General features: G+C 40.4%; 1 protein-coding gene across 13 annotated transcripts in view; it reads left to right on the top strand.

Annotated features, from left to right (window-relative positions):
* Ttc23l (tetratricopeptide repeat domain 23-like) overlaps window positions 1-20,037 on the top strand; it is a 61,629-nt gene that overhangs the window by 26,800 nt on the left and 14,792 nt on the right. For 6 of the 13 annotated variants that reach the window (XR_005500732.2, XM_039103552.2, XM_039103559.2 and 3 more), the window contains 2 exons: window positions 13,046-13,170; window positions 18,850-18,993. Coding sequence is in view for 10 of the 13 variants with exons in the window: in XM_039103552.2 (XP_038959480.1) it covers window positions 13,046-13,170; window positions 18,850-18,993 (269 nt within the window). In the remaining 3 variants the exon portion in view is untranslated. Of the gene's footprint in view, window positions 1-2,068; window positions 10,014-11,531; window positions 11,598-13,045; window positions 13,172-17,568; window positions 17,728-18,849; window positions 18,994-20,037 lie in introns of those variants that run through there. The other 7 variants (XR_005500733.2, XR_010064129.1, XM_039103557.2 and 4 more) reach the window with 7 other exon arrangements.

Raw genomic sequence — 20,037 nt, 5'->3', positions numbered from 1 at the left:
GATTCCGTAATTACACATGATCATACACCTGATAATGTCTTCTGGAATTAATTGAGCACCAGAACCAACAGTCTCCTGCATTCCCCCACGATGTCCACCACATTCACCTGTCTAAGTTCTAGAGATCACACGCTGTAAGCATGGCGTCCCATAAGTCAAGCGAGGTAGCATGGAGTCCTCTCTCCCTGTGCTCAGCCTTAACTCCTTCCCTCTGACTTACAAGAGAGAAGGATGACAGAGTTAGAATTTTATTGATCTGTATTCAAAGATAATGTACCAGGATTTCTAGAGAAAGCTAAGTATTTAATGGATCCTCCAGCAAGGTTCCTCTGTCCAGCAAGGTTGGGGGCATGGTGGAACTGGAGAGACAGCTGAATTGGTGTGGGATGACTTGTGGCCTGGGCAGCCTAATGGGCACGGGGGTCTGTGGTTAAAGGAACTCTGTCCTGTCTTGGCTCCAGAGATGACAGTGGGGTCTGTCCTGTCAGAGGAACGTGGGATTTGTGGAGAATGTGACATGTTAAATGCCTTTCCCTTCTGCTGATGCAGTGATCCGTGCTGCTGTACAGTGGGGACCAGGGGAGGAAGAGAGCCAGGACTGCAGAGCAAGTCTGCGTATTATTTTTCTCCTTTTGTTTTCTTACGCTACTAAAAAAATCTTTAATTTTTCAGTTTGAAATCTCGTATTTTTTTTCTCAACACAATTTTCATTGAAGATTTTCTGAGTCAGAGTTTTCCAACTAATAATTTTCTCCTCCTAAGATTTATGCATGCGAGATAATAGACACATTCCACATACAAAAGATTTTCACAATTTGCAATTATAAGAAATATAATATATTTGTAAATGTGTGAAATACTGAGCTTTTTATATGAGAAAAACTTCAGTTCTGAGACAACTTACATTTTTCTCAATTTTTTAATTAAAAATGAACATTTATTTATTTCCTCTGTGTGTGTGTGTGTGTGCGCGTGCGCACGCACGCATGCTCACACTAGTGCATAGCTTGCTTGCATAAATGATTGCACATGTGACTGCCATGGTATACATGTGAAAATCATAGGACAACATGAGTCAGTCCTTTTTTTATGCCGTTTGAGACCTGGGGGTTGAACTCAGTTCACAGGGCTTGGAAGCAAGCTCCTTTGCCCCCAAGCCATCTTGCCAGCCTCCTACACACTTATTTTTAATATTAAATAAAAGGATGTAAAAAATGTACATTGGGGGAAAAATCAGTCTTTTTAAAATAACGTGCTAGAAAAACTGGATTAGCACATGTAAAAGCGTGTGAAACAATCCTATCTCTTATCCTGTAAGAAAACCAACTCCAAATTTGATCACCAAACACCTTAATACAAGACAAAACTTTCAAACTGATCAAGGAATAAGTAGGGAAAACACTTCAGGATATTGGCATTGTGAGCACTTTTGGAGTGTGGATCCAGTCGCTCAGGAAACAGCACCAACAAATGGCAAACAAGATTTCATCGAATTGAAACACTGCAGAGCAAACGGAAAGATTGAAGAGGCAGCCTATGTTTGCTAGCTCTACAACGTATGGGGTTAATATCTACACTATAAAGGGAACTGGAAAAAAAAAAGACAAACCCAAACAACTAAATCCTAAGTGAGATAATAAAATGAGAAGCAGATCTTGGAACGATAAATACAGATGACAGTGCGTGCTGGCTGCATGGCAATGAGCAGAGCTACCTTCCGATTGGGCATTGAATAAGGTTCAACACCAGTAGCAGTCAGAGATGTGCACACAGAGTCTGAATTGAGATTCCTTCACCTCAATCAGAAGTCACATGAAAGCAGGCTGTGTTTAAACCTCAGGAAAACCAGAAAAGCTTTAAAATGTGTATCATCAAGCCTTAGAACTAAGTAAATTAAACTCCAGCTAGATTACAAATAAAATTTTTGATGGATAAAACTTTATAATAAGTATAGGTTCTAGAAATAGAAGGAATTAAAATTAAACTCTGAGGAGGGACTTTCTAAGCACATGTATACAATGAAAGAAATTGAAAATTTTAATTACAAAAAGATCTAACACCTTAACAGGCAAACAGACAAGAGCAAATGCTGGCGAGGATGTGGACAAGAATCGTGCTGCTGGGGATTAAATAGAGACTTGCACACAGGTATTTATGCCAGACCTATTCATATACCCATATTCAACAGTTAAGCTATGAAACAGTCTAGGTGTCCATTGACAAGAACACAAAATTCATATACAATGGAACGTTTTCAGCCATAAAGAAGAATGAAGTTATGTGCGGAATAGTAGATATAACCGGAGATCATTGTATTTTGTGAATTAAATCAATATCAGAAAGACAAATTTTATGTTTTCTCTTATAGATTCATAAAATATGTACTAGTACATGAAAAGTAAAAAACAAAAGTGTCTAAGAAAACAAAGGGGATGGTTGGAGAGGGTGCAGGGCTCAATGGGGAGGGGAGAGAGCCGGACACAAGCTACAGGTCTCATTGCTGTGATAAATCACCTGACAGAAGAGGCCGGAAGAAGAGTTTATTTGGGCGCACAGTTTTGAAGTGTGTACCATCCTAGCAGAGGATATGTGTGGTCATGGCGGCAAGACCCAGAGGCAGCTGGTGTCTGCTGCATCTGTAGTCAGGAAGCAGGGGGCTGACGGAGGCCTGTGCTCAGCATCCCTTATTTTAATTGACCCTGGACCCCAGCCCTCAGAGTGACACTGGCCATATTTAGAGCAGGCCTTCTCAGTGCAGTTAGCCTGGTCTAAATGATTCCTCACAGATTTGTCCAGAGATTTGTTCCCATGGTGATTCTAAATCACATAAACAACAATCAATATGAGGCTTTATGGGTGGGAAGGATATGCACAAAGTACATTATAGATGTGCACGAAACTCTTATTTAACCCAGTACAATAAAGTCTTTAAAATATTTAAAAATTGTATAGTTGAGTCTTTTTTAATTAGACATTTTATTTATTTACATTTCAAATGTTATCCCCTTTCAGGGTTTCCCCTCTGGAAACCCCATATCCTATCTCCCCCTGCTTCTATAAGGGTGTTCCCCCACTCATCTACCCACTCCCACCTCCCCGCCTTGGCATTCCCCTATACTAGGGCATCGAGCCTTCCCAGGACCAAGGGCCATTCCTCCCATTGATGTCCAACAAGGCCATCCTATGCAATATATGTGACTGGAGCCATGGGCTGGTTGGTGGTTTAGACCCAGGAAGCTCTGGGGTATCTGGTTGGTTGATATTGTTGTTCTTCCTATGGGGATGCAAACCCCCTCAGATACCTCAGTCCTTTCTCTAGCTCCTCCATTGGGGATCTGCCTCTGTATTTGTCAGGTTCTGGTAGCGTGTCTCAAAAGACAGCTAACTATATATCAGGCTCCTGTTAGCAAGCACTTCTTGGCATCCACAATAGTATCTTGGGTTTGGTGTCTGTATATGGGCTGGATCCCCAGGTGGGGGAGTCTGTGGATGGCCTTTCCTTCAGTCTCTGCTCCACACTTTGTCTCTATATTTCCTCCCTTTAGTATTTTGTTCTCCCTTCTAAGAAGGACTGAAGTGTCCATGCTCTGGTCTTCCTTCTTCTTGAGCTTCTTGTGGTCTGAATTGTATCTTGGGTATTCCAAGCTTTTGGGCTAATATCCACTTATCAGTGAGCACATGCCATGTGTTCTTTTATGACTGGGTTACCTCACTCAGGATGATATTTTCTAGTTCCATCCATTTGCTTAAGAATTTGATGAAGTCATTGTTTTTGATAGCTGAGTAATATTCCATTGTGTAGATGTACCACATTTTCTGTATCCATTCCTCTGTTGAAGGGCATCTGGGTTCGTTCCAGCTTCTGACTACTATAAATAAGGCTGTTATGAACATAGTGGAGCACGTGTCCTTGGTATATGTTGGAGCATCTACCCAAAAGATAGTATAGCTGGGTTCTCAGGTAGTACTATGTCCAAAGGAACTGCCAGACTGGTTTCCAGAATGGTTGTACCAGCTTGAAATCTCACCAACAATGGAGGAATGTTCCTCTTTCTCCACATCCTCACCAACATCTGCTGTCACTTGAGTTCTTGATCTTAGCCATTCTGACTGGTGTGAGGTGGAATCTCAGGGTTATTTTGATTTGCATTTCCCTGATGACTAAAGATACTGACATTACTTTTCAAGTTTCTGAGATATTTGGTATTCCTCCGTTGAAAATTCTTTCTTTAGCTCTGTACCCCATTTTTTAATTCTATCTATTTAGATCTCTGGAGTCTAACCTCTTGAGTTCTTTGTATATATTGGATATTAGCCCTCTATCAGATGTAGGATTGGTAAAGATCTTTTCCCAATCTGTTGGTTGCTGTTTGGTCCTAATGACAGTGCCCTTTGCCTTACCGAAGCACTGCAATTTTATGAGGTTCCATTTGTTGATTCTTTGTTTGTTTGTTTGTTTTCTGGAGCTGAGGACCGAACCCAGGGCCTTGTGCTTGCTAGGCAAGCGCTCTACCACTGAGCTAAATCCCCAACCCCTTCTTTTTTTTGTTTTCTTTTCTTTTCTTTTTTTTTATGATTCTTGATCCTAGAGCATAAGCCATTGATATTCTCTTCAGGAAATTTCCCGCTGTGCCCTTGTGTTCGAGGCTCTTCCCTTCTCTCTCTTTTATTAGTTTGAGTGTATCTGGTTTTATGTGGAGGTCCTTGATCCAGTTGGACCTGAGCTTTGTACAGAGGGATAAGAGTGGGTTGATTTGCATTCTTCTACATGTTGACCTCCAGTCGAACCAGCACCATTTGTTGAAAATGCTATCTTTTCCCCACTGGATCATTTTAGCTCCTTTGTCAAAGATCAAGTGGCCATAGATGTGTGGGTTCATTTCTGGGTCTTCAATTCTATTCCATTGTTCTCCCTGCCTGTCTCTGTACCAGTACCATTCACTTTTTATCACTATTGTTCTCTAATACAGCTTGAGGTCAGGGATGGTAATTCCCCCAGAAGTTCTTTTATTGTTGAGAGTAGTTCTTGATATCCTGGGTTTTTTGTTATTCCAAATGAATTTGCAAATTGCTTTTTTGAACTCTTTGAAGAATCGAGATGGAATTTTGATGGGGATTGCATTGAATCTGTAGACTGCTTTTGGCAAGATGGCCATCTTTACTGTATTAATCCTACCAATCCACGAGCATGGGAGATCTTTCCATCTTCTGAGATCTTCAATTTCTTTCTTCAGAGGCTTGAAGTTCTTGTCATATAGATCTTTCACTCACTTGGTTAGAGTCACACTAAAGTATTTTATACTATTTGTGACTCTTGTAAAGGGTGCTGCTTCCCTAATTTCTTTCTCAGCCTGCTTATCCTTTGAGTAAAGGAAGGCTATTGATTTGTTTAAGTTAATTTTATATCGAGCCACTTTGCTGAAGTTTTATCAGCTGTAGGAGTTCTTTGGTGGAAGTTTTGTGGTAACTTAAGTATACTATCATATCATCTGCAAATAGTGATATTTTGACTTTTTTCTTTCCATTTTGTATCTGTTTGACCTCCTTTGGTCGTCTAATTGCTCTGGCTAGGACTTCAAGTACTATATGGAAAAAGTAAAGGGAGAGAGTGAAGCCTTATCTAGTCCCTGATTTTAGTGGGATTGCTTCAAGTTTCTATCCATTTAGTTTGATGTTGGCTACTGGTTTACTGTATATTACTTTTGTGTTTGGATCTTTTTTTTTCTTTTTTTTCGGAGCTGGGGACCGAACCCAGGGCCTTGCGCTTGCTAGGCAAGCGCTCTACCACTGAGCTAAATCCCCAATCCTGTATATTACTTTTACTATGTTTAGTAATGGGCTTTGAATTCCTGGTCTTTCCAAAACTTTTATCACGAAGGGGTGTTGAATATTGTCAAATGCTTTCTCAGCATCTAATGAGATGATCATGTGGTTTTTTCTTTGAGTTTATTTATATAGTGGATTACATTGATGGATTTCTATATATTGAACCATCCCTGCATCCCTGGGATGAAGCCTACTTGATCATGATGGATGAGCGTTTTGATGTGTTCTTGGATTCACTTTGCAAGAATTTTATTGAGTATTTTTACATCAATATTCACAAGTGAAATTGGTCTGAAGTTCTCTTTCTTTGTTGGGTCTTTGTGTGGTTTAGGTATGAGCATAATTGTGGCTTCATAGAACAAATTAGGTAGTGCTCCTTCTGTTTCTATTTTGTGGAATAGTTTGGACAGTATTGGTATTAGGTCTTCTATGAAGGTCTGATAGAATTCTGAACTAAACCCATCTGGTCTTGGGCTTTTTTGTTTTAGGAGACTTTTAATAACTGCTTCTATTTCTTTAGGAGTTATGGGGTTGTTTAGATGGTTTATCTGATCCTGATTTAACTTTGCTACCTGGTATCTGTCTAGAAAATTGTCCATTTCATCCAGATTTTCCAGTTTCTAATAATTTTTTGGATTCCCTCAGTTTATGTTGTTATGTCTCCCTTTTCATTTTTGATTTGTTAATTTGGATACTCTCTCTCTGCCCTCTGGTTAGTTTCGCTAAGGGTTTATCTATCTTGTTGATTTTCTCAAAGAACCAACTCCCGGTTGTGTTGATTCTTTGTATAGTTCTTTGTGTTTCTGCTTGGTTGATTTCAGCCCTGAGTTTGATTATTTCCTGCCGTCTACTCCACCTGGGCGTATTTGCTTCTTTTTGTTCTAGAGCTTTCAGGTGTGCTGTCAAGTTGCTAGTGTATGCTCTGTCCAGTTTCTTTTTAAAGACACTCAGAACTATGAATTTTCCTCTTAGCACTCCTTTCACTATGTCCCATAAGTTTGAGTATGCTGTGCCTTCATTTTTATTAAATTCTAAAAAGTCTTTATTTCTTCCTTGACCAAGATGTCATTAAGTAGAGCGTTATTCAGCTTTGAGGTGTATGTGGGCTTTCTGTCATTTTTGTTGTTGAAGACCAGCCTTAGTCCATGGTAATGTGATAGAATGCATGGTATTATTTCAGTCTTCCTGTATCTGTTGAGGCCTGTTTTGTGACCAATTACATGGTCAATTTTGGAGAAGATACTATGAGATAAAATGAAGATTCTTTCATTTTAGGATGAAATGTTATATATGTGTGTGTGTGTGTGTGTGTGTGTGTGTTAAATCCATTTGGTTCATAACTTTTGTTAGTTTCACTGTGTTTCTGTTTAGTTTCTGTTTCCATGATCTGTCCATTGATGAGAGTGGGGTGTTGAAGTCTCCCATTATTATTGTGTGAGGTACAGTGCGTGCTTTGATCTTTAGTAATAATTCTTTTATTAATGTGGGTGCCCTTGCATTTAGAGCATAGATGTTCAGAATTGAGAGTTCATATTGTAGATTTTTCTTTTAATGAATATGAAGTGTCCTTCCTTACCTTTTTTGATAACTTTTGGTTGAATGGCAATTTTATTCGATATTAGAACGGCTATTCTAGTTTGTTTCTTGGGACAATTTGCTTGGAAAAATTTCCCCAGCCTTTTACTCTGAGGTAGTGTCTGTCTTTGTCAATGAGGTGCATTTCCTATATGCAACAGAATGCTGGGTCCTCTTTAAATATCCAGTCTGTTAGTCTATGTCTTTTTATTGGGGAATTGAGTCCATTGATGTTAAGAGATATTAAGGAAAAATGATTGTTGCTTTCTGCTATTTTTGTTTTTAGAGATGGAATTATGTTTGTGTGGATATCTTCTTTTGGGTTCTTAGAAAGAAGATTATTTCCTGCTTTTTCTAGCATGTAGTTTCACTCCTTGTGTTGGAGTTTTCCATCTATTTTCCTTTGTAGGACTATCTTTGTGTAAAGATATTGTATAAATTTGACTTTGTCATGGAATATCTTGGTTTCTCCATCTATATTAATTTAGTGTTTTGTGGGTATAGTAGTCTGGTCTGGCATTTATGGCCTCTTAGGGTCTGATGACATTTGCCCAGGATCTTCTGGATTTTAGAGTCTCTGGTGAGAAGTCTGGTGTAACTCTGATATGTCTGCTTTACTGCTTTTAATATTTTTCTGTGTTTTATGCTTTTGGTGTTTTGATTATTATGTGATAGGAGGAATTTCTTTTCTGGTCCAATCTAGTTGCAGTTCTGTAGGCTTCTTGTGTATTCATGCTCATCTCTTTCTTTAGGTTAGGGAAGTTTTCTTCTATGATTTTGTTGAAGATCTTTACTGGTCCTTTAAGTTGGGAGTTTTCACTCTCTTCTGTACCTATTATCCTTAGGTTTGGTCTTCTTATTGTGTCCTGGATTTCCTGGATGCTTTGAGCTAGGAGCTTTTTGCATTTTGCATTTCCTTTGACTGTTGTGTCTTCTATGGAACCTTCTGTTCCTGAGATTCTCTCTTCTATCTCTTGTATTCTGTTGGTGATGCTTGCATCTTTGACTCCTGATCTCTTTCCTAGGTTTTCTATCTCCAGGGTTGTCTCCCTTTGTGCTTTCTTTATTGTTTTTATTTCCATTTTTAGATCCTGGATAGTTTTGCTCAATTCCTTCACCTGCTTGGTTGTGTTTTCCTGTAATTCTTTAAGGGATTTTTGTGTTTCTTCTTTAAGGGCTTTTATCTGTTTACCTCTGTTGTCCTGTATTTCTTTAAGGGAGTTGTTTATGTCCTCCTTAAATTCCTCTATCATCATCATGAGAGATGATTTTAAATCAGAATCTTTCTTTTTCAGTGTGTTGGGTAATCCAGGACTTGCTGTGGTGGGAGAACTGGGTTCTGATGATGCCAAGTAGCCTTGGTTTCTGTTGCTTAGGTTCTTGTGCCTGCCTCTTGCCATCTGTTTATCTCTGGTGTTAGTTGATCTTGCTGTCTCTGACTGGAGCCTGTCCCTCCTGTGAGCCTGTGAGCCTTTAATCTTAGTTGTGTCAGCACTCCTGGGAGACCAGCTCTCTCAGGGCCCGATTTGGGTCCAGAGAGATTCTGTAGTCTAACTCCCCAACAATGGTCAGCAGCAGCTGTGAATAGAAGTCCAAGGATCTAGCAATTGCTCACTCCTACAAGGCAAGCAGGCAAACCAGAGATGAGCTTTTGTTATTAAATTAAACTTCACCTAGACCAAAATTTTATGCAGCAAAACTGAAAATAAAATTTAGCCATGAGAAAAGACAGTTCTAGAATAGAAAGAATTAAAGTCCAAATTTGAGAAGGGTTTTCTGTGCATACCAAAAGGTATAATATTAAAGAAGAGATTGACATTTTAATTACAAAAAGATATAAAACTATGTCTGTCACAAAATACTGAACACAGAACATAAAACTCACCCTGCATGAACAAGTAACTTAGCAGATGCATATGTATTAAAAATTGATTCATAGTTAATCCTCCCAAAAAAGAAATTTCTTCATGTAGACAATATCACTTTGGAAGTCTACCTAACATTTAAAGAAAGAATAATACCAATTCTCTATCACCTCCGTGACATATAGGAGGGATGGTGAGGTGACTTGTCAGATAAAGGTGCTTGCCACCAAGCCTAATGCCTGAATTCAATCCCCAAACCCCACATGGTGGAAGGAAAGAACCGACTCTGAAGGTTGGGCTCTGACCTCCATGGGCACACCATGGCACATGAAGATCCATCCTTACTGCCCACACGTGTGCTTACAAAAATAAAGTTTAGGATGAGAGAAATAAAAAACATACAAGAGGCTTTTAACTTCTTCCTGTTCCAGAGACTGCCGCGTCTTCTCTAGTGCCAGCCTGATCCCCGAGACATTATGGTAAAGATAGGAGAGGGCAGATTTGGCCAGATGGGGCACTTGGTCACTAAATCTGCTTTCAACTATGATGAAGTGGGTATTGACACCAGTGCTGCCTTTATTAACCTTAGCTACAGTCTTCCTTCACAGTCCAGCATCACTCTACTCCACAGCAAGTTACACAGTACAGTCAAATCTGAGAAAAGGAAACTTGTCAGCAACGGGAGGGCCTCTCTTGTCTTCTAGGAGTGAGGGCCTGCCAACATCAAGCGGAGTGATGTTGGCGCAGGTATGTTGTGGATTCTACCGGTGTCTTTATTAGGATAGAAAGGGCTAGGTTCATTTGAAGGGTGGAGCTGAAAGGGCCATTACCTCTGGCCATTCTGTTGATACCCCCAGGTTCGTGATGGGTTTACACCACGAGACAACTCATGACAACTCACTCACAGTTGTCAGCAGTTCCTATTCTTCTAGTCCTAACCTGGCCAACATTGTCCCATGACAACTTTGGTATAATTCATGGACTCATGAGTATGGTTCATGCTATCACTACCAACAGGACGATAGTGGAATGCTCCTCAGGGAAACTGAAGTATGATAGCCACGGGGCTGGCCAAAGCATCTTCCCTGAATCTCTCAAAAAGTGGTGGGCGGTATTATCCCAGAAGTAAGGGGACGGTCATAACATTCTCCTGCATTCCAAACCTCAATGTCATGGGTCTGACATTCCGACTAAAGATCCCAAATATGAATGAGAACACACAGCATGGCAGGCACTATGCCCAAGAGTAGTTGACTAATACAAAATACACTCCATGACTTTTTGTGTGTGCTTTTTGTTTTGTTTTGGTATTTTTGTCTTAACTTTTTCATTTAGTTTTAATGTTAGTGCCTTTTTTTGAGAGAGAAAGGAGAGAAAGTGGACATGAATTTGGAAGTCATGTAAGTAGAGAGATGGGGAGGAGGGGAGGACCTGGGAAAAGTTGGGGGAGTGGAAACTATGATGAAATATATTGCATGAAAAACAAACAAACAAACAAACCAAGAGGGTGGTGAAGCCACCATTGAAGTGTGCCTGTATTAGTCAGGGCTCCTAACTATCACAGCCCCTTAAAAGGCATCCTGAGCTATACTGATTTCCAGACTGTCTCCTGAAATTTTTAGCAGTGACACCCACTTTTCTGCCTTTAACACTGGGGTTGGCATTGCCTTCAAGGAGCTCTTTGTCCAACTCACTTTCTGACATAACAATGAATGGTGAACTAACCTCACAGTCTACATGGTCACCAAGGAGGAAGAAGTCCTTGAACCACCCACCTATCAAAGAACTTAAGAGGAAGAGAGAGGTTGCTAGCTTCAGGGAAGACTCTGACCCAACTCTACCCCTAACACATTGAGTATCTTCCACATGGTCTCCACCCTAGCATCTTGGGGAAAAAAGGGAGTTTAGGGAGCCTTACTCTTAATTACATCAAAAAAATTCACTGCAACAAGCTTCCCTCCAACACACACATATAGAAACAAATAAAAAAGCAAAAACTGTAAGAGACATAAATAACTCCTAATTTTATGATGTCAGTATCATAAAGGCATTTGCAGGAAAAGCACCACAAATCAGCACTTTCAGCTACGTAGATATAAAACATTCTTAATGAAAGACATAGCAAATAAATACTGTAACTCATAAAGCAAAGTGACTGCTGAAACATTCAGAGGAAAGTTTTCAGGCTCATTCAATATTCAACTTCCAGTAAATACACCATACTAATAAAGATGAAAACATATAATTTGAATCTTTTTTTTTCAGAAAAAAGTATACAAAATGTAATACCCACTCATAATAAAGGGGAACAATTTCCTTAATCCACAAAAGGTATGTATGAAAAACCTTCCAGTGAAACTCCTGCTTGATGATAAAAGCCTCCTTCTACCTTAAAATCAATCATCAGAGCAAGATTCTTTTTTTCTATCCATAAACTTTTTATTCACTTTATATCCCAATCCCAGGCCTCTTCCCCTCCTCCCAGTTCCGGCCTCACAAGCTTCTCCCACCATTACCCCCTCCACTTCTCCTTAGAGAAGGAGAAGCCCCCGCCTTGGTTACCACCCCACCCTGGGACATCCCCTCTCTCACCCAGTTCCCTCCTTCCATCCACCTCTGCAGGCCAATCAATGGATGGAATTAGAAAATATCCTGAGGTAACCTAGATCAAAAAGAACATGCATAGTATGTACTCATAAGTGGCTGGTAATCATAAAGTACACGATAACCATCTTATAATCAACAGACCTAAAAAACCCAAATAACGGGCTGGAGAGATGGCTCAGTGGTTAAGAGCACTGACTGCTCTTCCAGAGGTCCTGAGTTCAAATCTCAGCAACTACCTGGTAACTCACAACCGTGTGTAATGGGGATCTAATGCCCTCTTCTGGTGTGTTTGAAGACAGTGACAGTGTACTCACATACATAAAATAAATCTTTAAAAACAAAATAACAACAACAAAAACAAATAGCAAGGAGGGCCCAAAGGAGGATGGTTGAATTTTTCTCAGAAGGTGGATTCCTTAATTTAAGGTTAACTAGTTTAAAGAAAGACAAGATGGATGACTGACCCACAACTGTTGTGTAAACAGTTTCTGATCCAGGCTTGAATTTGTTGAGCCAGTTCATCAGCAGGCGACATTACTGGCAGGTGAAAAAAAAACCCACAAGCCACTTGTTTGAGACAGCATCTCCATTTGTAACCCTAAAATGTATGACCTGGAATTCCTTATAGAGTCCAGGCTGGCCTCAAACACATGGCAATGTTTCCTGCCTTAGTCCATTAAGTGCTAGAATTATAGAAGTGAGCTACCATATTCTGGCTATAACAGCAGGTTTTAAACAGTAAAACTTGCCAAATCATATCTCTGTATACATACATATATAATTATGTATATATATTAAATATATAAAAATACATACAATGTGTGTTAAACACACAAAATCTCTATCAGAGTTTTAGTCTTTCATAGCTAAAATTATATATAGTCTTTCAATGTTTCTGGAAGTCTAATATGGTAATTATTTTGGGCTTTGGAATAATATGACTATTTGGACAGAAACCTTTCTCCCTACTTCAAATGCATGCATGCATTTCATCATGAGAATACCATCTGATTCTATCCAATCCTGTCTTGGACTTTCTGAGGATGTTTGTGAAGCCTGGAACAGGAGTAGGCCTAGACTACATCTATGAAAATGCCAATGGAACCCAAGCTGATAATAGGCATTTGTGAAGGCTTGAAGTTTGCTTTAAATAATGCTTTCCATTTTTCTAGATGCAGTTGAGATATATTTTATAAGAAGTATTAGTACATACCAAACCCTGGGCTCAGAAGACTATGAAACTCTTACCACCATTGAAGACTTTTGTACATGGCTCATCCAAAATGGCGAAAAACAGGTAAATGTCATCAAGCCATAAACATGACCCTACTTTGTTCGTTAGTTATAGATGGCCTGTTTTTGGTTCACAGTTCAGAAACAAGAGCTCACAGAAGTCTCAGATTAAACTGGGTAGAACACATGAGGTTGCTGCTGCTTATGATATCAATAAAATAATTTGCTTTTGTCACTGTACATAAAGTCCTTTAAATCCAGAACACTTTCAGTGCAGTGTTGAGGTTTGGTCTGTTGCTATGAACTGTAATGCTAAGTTCTGTATCCCAAGGACTAGTTACCTTAAGAAGAGTGAATTCTCACATATGCCAGCTTTGACTGTGCAAACCTTGCTCCTTAATTTAAAACTATTGGTTTAACAAAGATGCCTACAGCCTGTAGTTGAGGAGGAGAGGGTCGGGGGAGGGTTCAGTTTGCAGGGCTGGAGGTCTGAGGCAGAACACTAGCAGAGGAGGAGGAAAGAAGGAGTAGTCATGGGGTGGGTGGATCATGACCGCATGGCTATGAGAGCCAGCACATTGAAGTAAGAGTGGCCTAGGCAAACCATGGAAAGCGATATCTTGGGATTATTGACAGGGAAATAAACAGAATAGCACAGATGGTTGATATCTGCTCTAATGCTTTAAGGTTTATTATAAAGATAAAGATTTTGTGTCTTTTATTTGGGAACTAAATGATCTAAGGTGGGGGTAGAAACCCACAAATAATATTTACCGCAACAGCTCAGACCTCACCTTTATAAACTTAGTAATTTGAGGCAGAACTAGCCACTGCTACCTTTGGCTCTAAATACTAATGTCCTTTTCAGTCTGACCTTCATCTCTTACTTACCAGAATTTTGTCTTCTCATTTAAAACATTATATAAAATGCTTTAGATGCCATCATACCTATGATTTCTATAGCTGTGGTGAAACATCAAGACCATAAACAGCACTGGGAAGAAAGGGTTTATTTCAGGTTACATTTCCACACCACAGCACATCTCTGAGGGAGGTTAGTGCAGAAACCTAAGTGGACAGGAACCTGGAAGCAGGAAGTGAAGCAGAGGTCATGGGGGAGTGCAGCTCCTCATGGCTTGCTCAGCCTACTTTATTATTGCACCCAAGACCACCAGGACAGGGGTGGCACCACCCACAACGGTCTGTGCCCTCTCACAGTAACCCCTATTAAAATGACCTACAGCTAATATATAGATGTATTTTCCTCAACTGAGGTTCTCTCCTCTCCAGCTTGTATCAAGTTGATATAAAAACCAACCAGTGCATATACTGACATTTTACCTAGTGATCCCATTAGTCTAAGTCATTGCTCAAGAAGTTATGACCTGAGCTTTATGTATTTAGACACAGTGTTGACCTTTGTGTGTTATGAGAGTCTATATAACTTTGAGCTGACCAAACCAACCTTGTACTTCCTCAGGCAAGTGGGAAAGTTGGATGGACTTGGCATGGTTTCATTGGCCATGTGACAACTAGTTGAAGACTGGATTTATAAGCATATAGTTAGGACTGCATTTCCTCTCATTAGTGAAAGCTTCTTTTATGCCACACAGAGGGACTTTTATAACTTGTGATATCTTTATCAACTAGTATTTTGTAAAAACCAAAGAAACATAGTGACTTATGACATTTTCTGAGGGCTCGGAAGGCTAATTTTGAATTTCACTGCCATAGAATAATCCCAAGTCTGTAATTTTCCTTTTAAAGATGAGTGCTCCAGCCTTTAATTGCTTATTCTTGTGATATGATGGTGCAAAGAACATCATGATCCTGTTCATAATAAAATTACAAAAGCCCTCCTCTCCTAAAATCGGGTGCTTTATGAAATAACAAGCTCTTGGGAAAAGACGAAAAGAGGAGTTGAGTCCAGGTTATTCCTAATCTATTATAAAGCAGAACTTTGAATGATTGCTGTGCCATTCAGGAAAAAACATCATGTGGGCAGGAATTGGCATCTGCTTTGTTAGCTGCCATGCACCCAGTGTGTGAAATTACTATTAGCTACTTAGCATATAGTGGGTGCTCAATAACTAGTTCATGACGTTGCTTAATCTTATCACACATCTGTTGCTTTAAAAGGGAGTTCTTTACCGTGCCCCAAGTTTGGTATGAGCTCTAGGTTCATTGTAGAGTACCAGAACAGAAATGCATATGACTTGCTCATGTCTTAAACAGAGTAGAAGAGAAGGAGGTTGCTGCAACCTAGTAAAGGCTACATATGATCCACCCATGCTAATAACAAACTCTGTGAGTGAAAACTACAAGTTTTTCCTTTGCATCTCATAGAATAAAGAACAAGGTGAGAATGTTCAATCTTAAGGCCATATGTCCTTTTAACTTTGAACTGAAAGTATGAGCCAAAGTGAGTAGGCTAGAAAAACAAACAATATTTAAATTATAAAGTAGGCTGTGTTACCTCTTCAGAATGATAAAATGTTACATAAAAGTCCTAAAGATCTCTCTCCTCTCCCCTCACATACACATACATACATACATACATACATACATACATACACACACATACTTAAAACTAAGTGTGTGTTAAAACTTCAACCAATTTAATTTATTTTTTTTAATTTTTAAAAGGCAAATACAAAAATGTTTTATATCTGAGCACTATTAACAAAAAATCTGAAAAGCAAGAAATTAAATAATTAAAAATAAGCCCATTACATGGGTAAAAGTAAGAGGACACTCTTAGAAATAAATTTAGCTACGTAGGTAATATATTTTTGAATATTAAGAAAATAGAGAAATCTTTTAACCATATTTATGCCTTTCTATTCTGAAAAATACAAAGGTATAGAGTTTTAGGATTCCCGAATTTTGGCATTGTCTTCTAAAAAAGCAGTGGGACATCCTTAAACATCTACTGTTCATCAACCCCATCCCTCAGGCTCAGGGAGTCTTGTAGGAGAGGAGATATTGTAAGAACCAGAGGGCTAGGCTCATGGCAGGTGTTGTGAGTTGGTTTTCTTTGGACAGAACCTGTGTGCTGCACTCATGAACTCGCAACAATAAAACCTGCACAAGACCATGCCCGTCCACACACCAACTGGGCAAACGTTCACAAAGTGCCACTCAGATGAAGCACTTCAAGGCAGTCGGTGGCTGACGAGGGAGAAAGAATCAAGTCCTCCTCAGGCATGAACCCCCTAACATGTTGTCAAGCCTACGTGGTGAGACTCTAAACCCGTATACATATGGAAGAGGTCATGGACTTGAGAGGGGGATGTGTGTATGGGGACGGGCAGAAGTTGGAGAGAAGAAAATGAAGGGTAGAAATAAGGTAAATGCAGCAGACTCACTTCAAAATTCTCAAAACTACTGAAATATGAAAGCTATGTTTTGAAGTGGAAACTTAAGGGTTCTTTGGAAAGTCGCTTGGATGGTGTTTTGCTGGGGCAAACACGTGAAGGAACATTTCGTTAAAGTGGACACAGGTGTGAAAGGCTAAGGCCGACTGGTGAAGGAATGTTTTTGCTGAAGCAGACACAGCAGAGAAAATGTTCTGCTAAAGCAAACAGGAGAAAGGACCCATGACGAAGGGTTCTTTGCTAACGACATGCACTGCATCGTTGAGCTGCATTTGTCAGGACGCCATAGAGAGAAACGCACCAAAACACTTCTGGTGGTGCGCTGCCATTTCTTGACACTGCCAAGGACTCTGGCTGATCGGATGCACGTGCTGAGGCAAGGCCCCTGCTGAGGCAAGGCATGTGGAGGACACCATCTCACCTGACTAAGAATGGCTAACACCAAGAAGACGAACGGCAGCAAATGCTGAAAGTGAAGTGCCGAAGAGAGGCCATCATCTACTGTTGGTGGAAATCAGTGAAGCAGCCTCTCAGAAAAGTTATTCCACTTCTGGGCACACACTGGAAGGGCTGTCTGTCTCGTCACAGATACTTGAACATCTGCGTTTATTGGTTTTGTTTGTTTTCTCACAATAGCAAGGAGGCAGTCAGCCTGGATGTCCATCGAGTGAGGAGTGGATAATGGACTTGTGATATTTAAGTGCAGTGACATTTCATTAGCCCGTAAAGAGGTTTCGGGAAGGGATGGAACTGGAAAGTATTGTACTAGGACAGTGCTTCTCAACCTGTGGGTCATAAGTCCCTGGGGGCAGGGTTGAATGGCGGTTTCCCAGGGGCTACCTAGAACCACTGGAAAGCACAGATACCTACATTACTGTGTCAACAGTAGCAAAATTCCCTTTGTGAAGTAGCAATGAGATAACTTTATGGTTGGGGGTCACCACGACACACAGAACTGTATTAAAGGATTGAAGCACTAGAAAGGTTGAGAACCACTATACTAGGACGTAGCCCAGGTTCAGGACAAACACCAAATGTCCCTTTCCGTATGTGGATCCTAACGTCTGATACATGTTTATATTCAGGCCGAGCTTGGTGGCAAAGGCCTCTAATCCCAGCACTGGGAGGTAGCGGAGAGCCGAGCTCTGTGGAGCTAGCCTGGTCTACACAGCAAGCTTCAGGCCAGTCACAAACAGCTACATAATGAAACCCAGCTTCAAACGGGAGAAAGAATGTGCATCCAGGTGGAGTAAACATGAATAAAGGATAGGAAATGGGAAAGGAAGCCATGACTGTGGGGGCTGGGTGCTTCAAAGGAAGGAGGTAGGAAAGACAATACTTTGGATGGGAGAATGCTGGGGAGTAAGGGGTTGTATAGTCAGAAGGTGTGTAGGCATCCAGTGTGTGCATAGAATTAATCTAAGTGAGAGATGTATACAGATCTCATGGACACCCGCTACTTTATAAGCTAACTTAAGAAGTAAATTATATATCTTTATAAAGATGATATATTGGAAGGCAAATGAAGGTAATTGGCATGGTGAACGGTTTATGGTGATTTGCACTGAACATTTTGCCATGGTGTGAGTCGATCAGGATGAGCATTGTACAGAAAGACGAGTGACCTGGACTTTAAAAAGAAGCCAATGCTGTCAAACAGAAGGGGGCAGGGGAGGAACTGTTATGAAGAAGAAAGAATTAGAAAACTAAAAATGCAAAACACAATACTTGACCACACTCTACTTTTAAAACTGTAACTGGTACTGAAAAAGTTAGTAGTTAGGTTAATAGAATTGCATCCATGTGACATTGAGGGTGACAATGCAGAGAAGGTTCTACAGAATAGCCTTGCTCTGAGAAGACATGGACTTCGATAGTTAGCAGTAAAGTTTCTCCGTGTCTATATCTCAGTTTCAATAAAAATGTATGCATATGTACTCATATTCATAGACATATTTACCAAATAGAATGATAAAATACATGTGGGGAAGTGGCAATCTCTTGTGAATTTAGGTAAAAGCTTTATGAGTGTTGAGTCTACTAGTCTCTGGCTTTTCTGAAAGTTTGAAAAGTGGAAGAAAGAAACTTATGGTGTGGAATTCTGACACTGTGGGCAATGCGACCATAACAAAGAGCTTAGCTTTTATCCTGGCCTCTTCCATTGTCTGTAAAGTAAGTACAGTGGTGACAATTACCCACTTGGAACATTAATTCATAGTACGATGGAGTAATTCATAGTACGACGGAGTACTTGGGCGAGTCACCGTAACTGACTGCTTGTGACTGTGTCATTTGTGGGGTGAGAACACCCTTTCACAAGGTCCACGACTGCCAGCTTGACTGTATTTTTAATGTCTTTCCCCTAGGAGGCTTACAGACTGCTAAAGTCTACGCTGAACTCTTGCACCTTTGGGGACTGTGGCAAAAAAGTAGCTGAAACCTTTTATAACATGGGCAGCATCTGTTTTGCCAAAGGAGAACTCAGAGAAGCGATTGCGCTACTGAGGAAGGTGAGCAAAGAGACAGCCTCATTACATTTTCTTCAAGGGATTATTATAAGCAGAATATGGGCAATGGTGTGTGTGTGTGTGTGTGTGTGTGTGTGTGTGTGTTAGGGTTCTCTAGAGGAACAGGACTGATAGAATGTATGAGTGCGTGCGCACACACACACACACACACACACACACACACACACACAAAGGGATTTATTAGAGTGGGTCACACCTCCAGCTAATCCAACGATGGCTGGCTCTGACTGTAAAGTCCAAGAATCCAGTAATTGCTGAGTTCATGAGGCTGGATGTGTCATTTGGTTTTGGTTTATGCTGGGATCCTGAAGAAGTAGGCTCTAAAGGTAGGGAAGGAGTGGAGTTGCCATTGAGAGCGAGGGCAAACATGCTTTCCATCTGAAATACCTAGATTAAAGGTGAGCTTCCCACTTCAAATGATTTAAGGAAGGAAGGAGGGAGGGACAGAGGGAAGGAGAGAAGGAGAGGCGGGGAGAAAAGAAAGGTCCCTCCCAGGTGCCTTCTTGGGTTTTAGTTAATTCCAGGGTGACCAAGAAGAGCCCTCACACCGTTTCTTCCTTTCCTTCTAAGGTACCAACACAACAAAAAGCTAAAGACTCAGTGAGCCAACCCAGGCATGGTGGCACACTCCTTTGGCCCCTGACTTGGGAAGCACAGGCAGGCAGATCTCTGTGAGTTTGAGGCCAGTCTGGTGTTTACAGTTCCAGAACAGCCAGAGAAACATAGTGAGACCTGGTCCCAAAATGAAGCAAACAGAAAAAGACTCAGTGAGCCAAGCAATTGTCTGTACATAAAGCCAGTTTGCTCATAATTAGCATCAATTCATACTGAAATGCCCAGAGGCAAAACCAGAACCAGTCCACACACGTGCTTCGGCAATATCAGGTCTACAAAGATATCTAACCTCATTTCAGGTTAACACGCAGAGAGAAGAGTGAGCAATGGGAGAAAGGGGCCTCCTTTTGAAAATTTAGAGTAAAGGAAAACCTGCAAATTATTTAAAGAAACAGAAGGACTTCAAGGAGA

The sequence above is a fragment of the Rattus norvegicus genome, chromosome 2 (assembly GCF_036323735.1).
Source record: "Rattus norvegicus strain BN/NHsdMcwi chromosome 2, GRCr8, whole genome shotgun sequence".
Classification (NCBI taxonomy): domain Eukaryota; kingdom Metazoa; phylum Chordata; class Mammalia; order Rodentia; family Muridae; genus Rattus; species Rattus norvegicus.
Note: the sequence above shows the minus strand (reverse complement) of the source record. Positions and strands in the feature narration are given on the sequence as shown.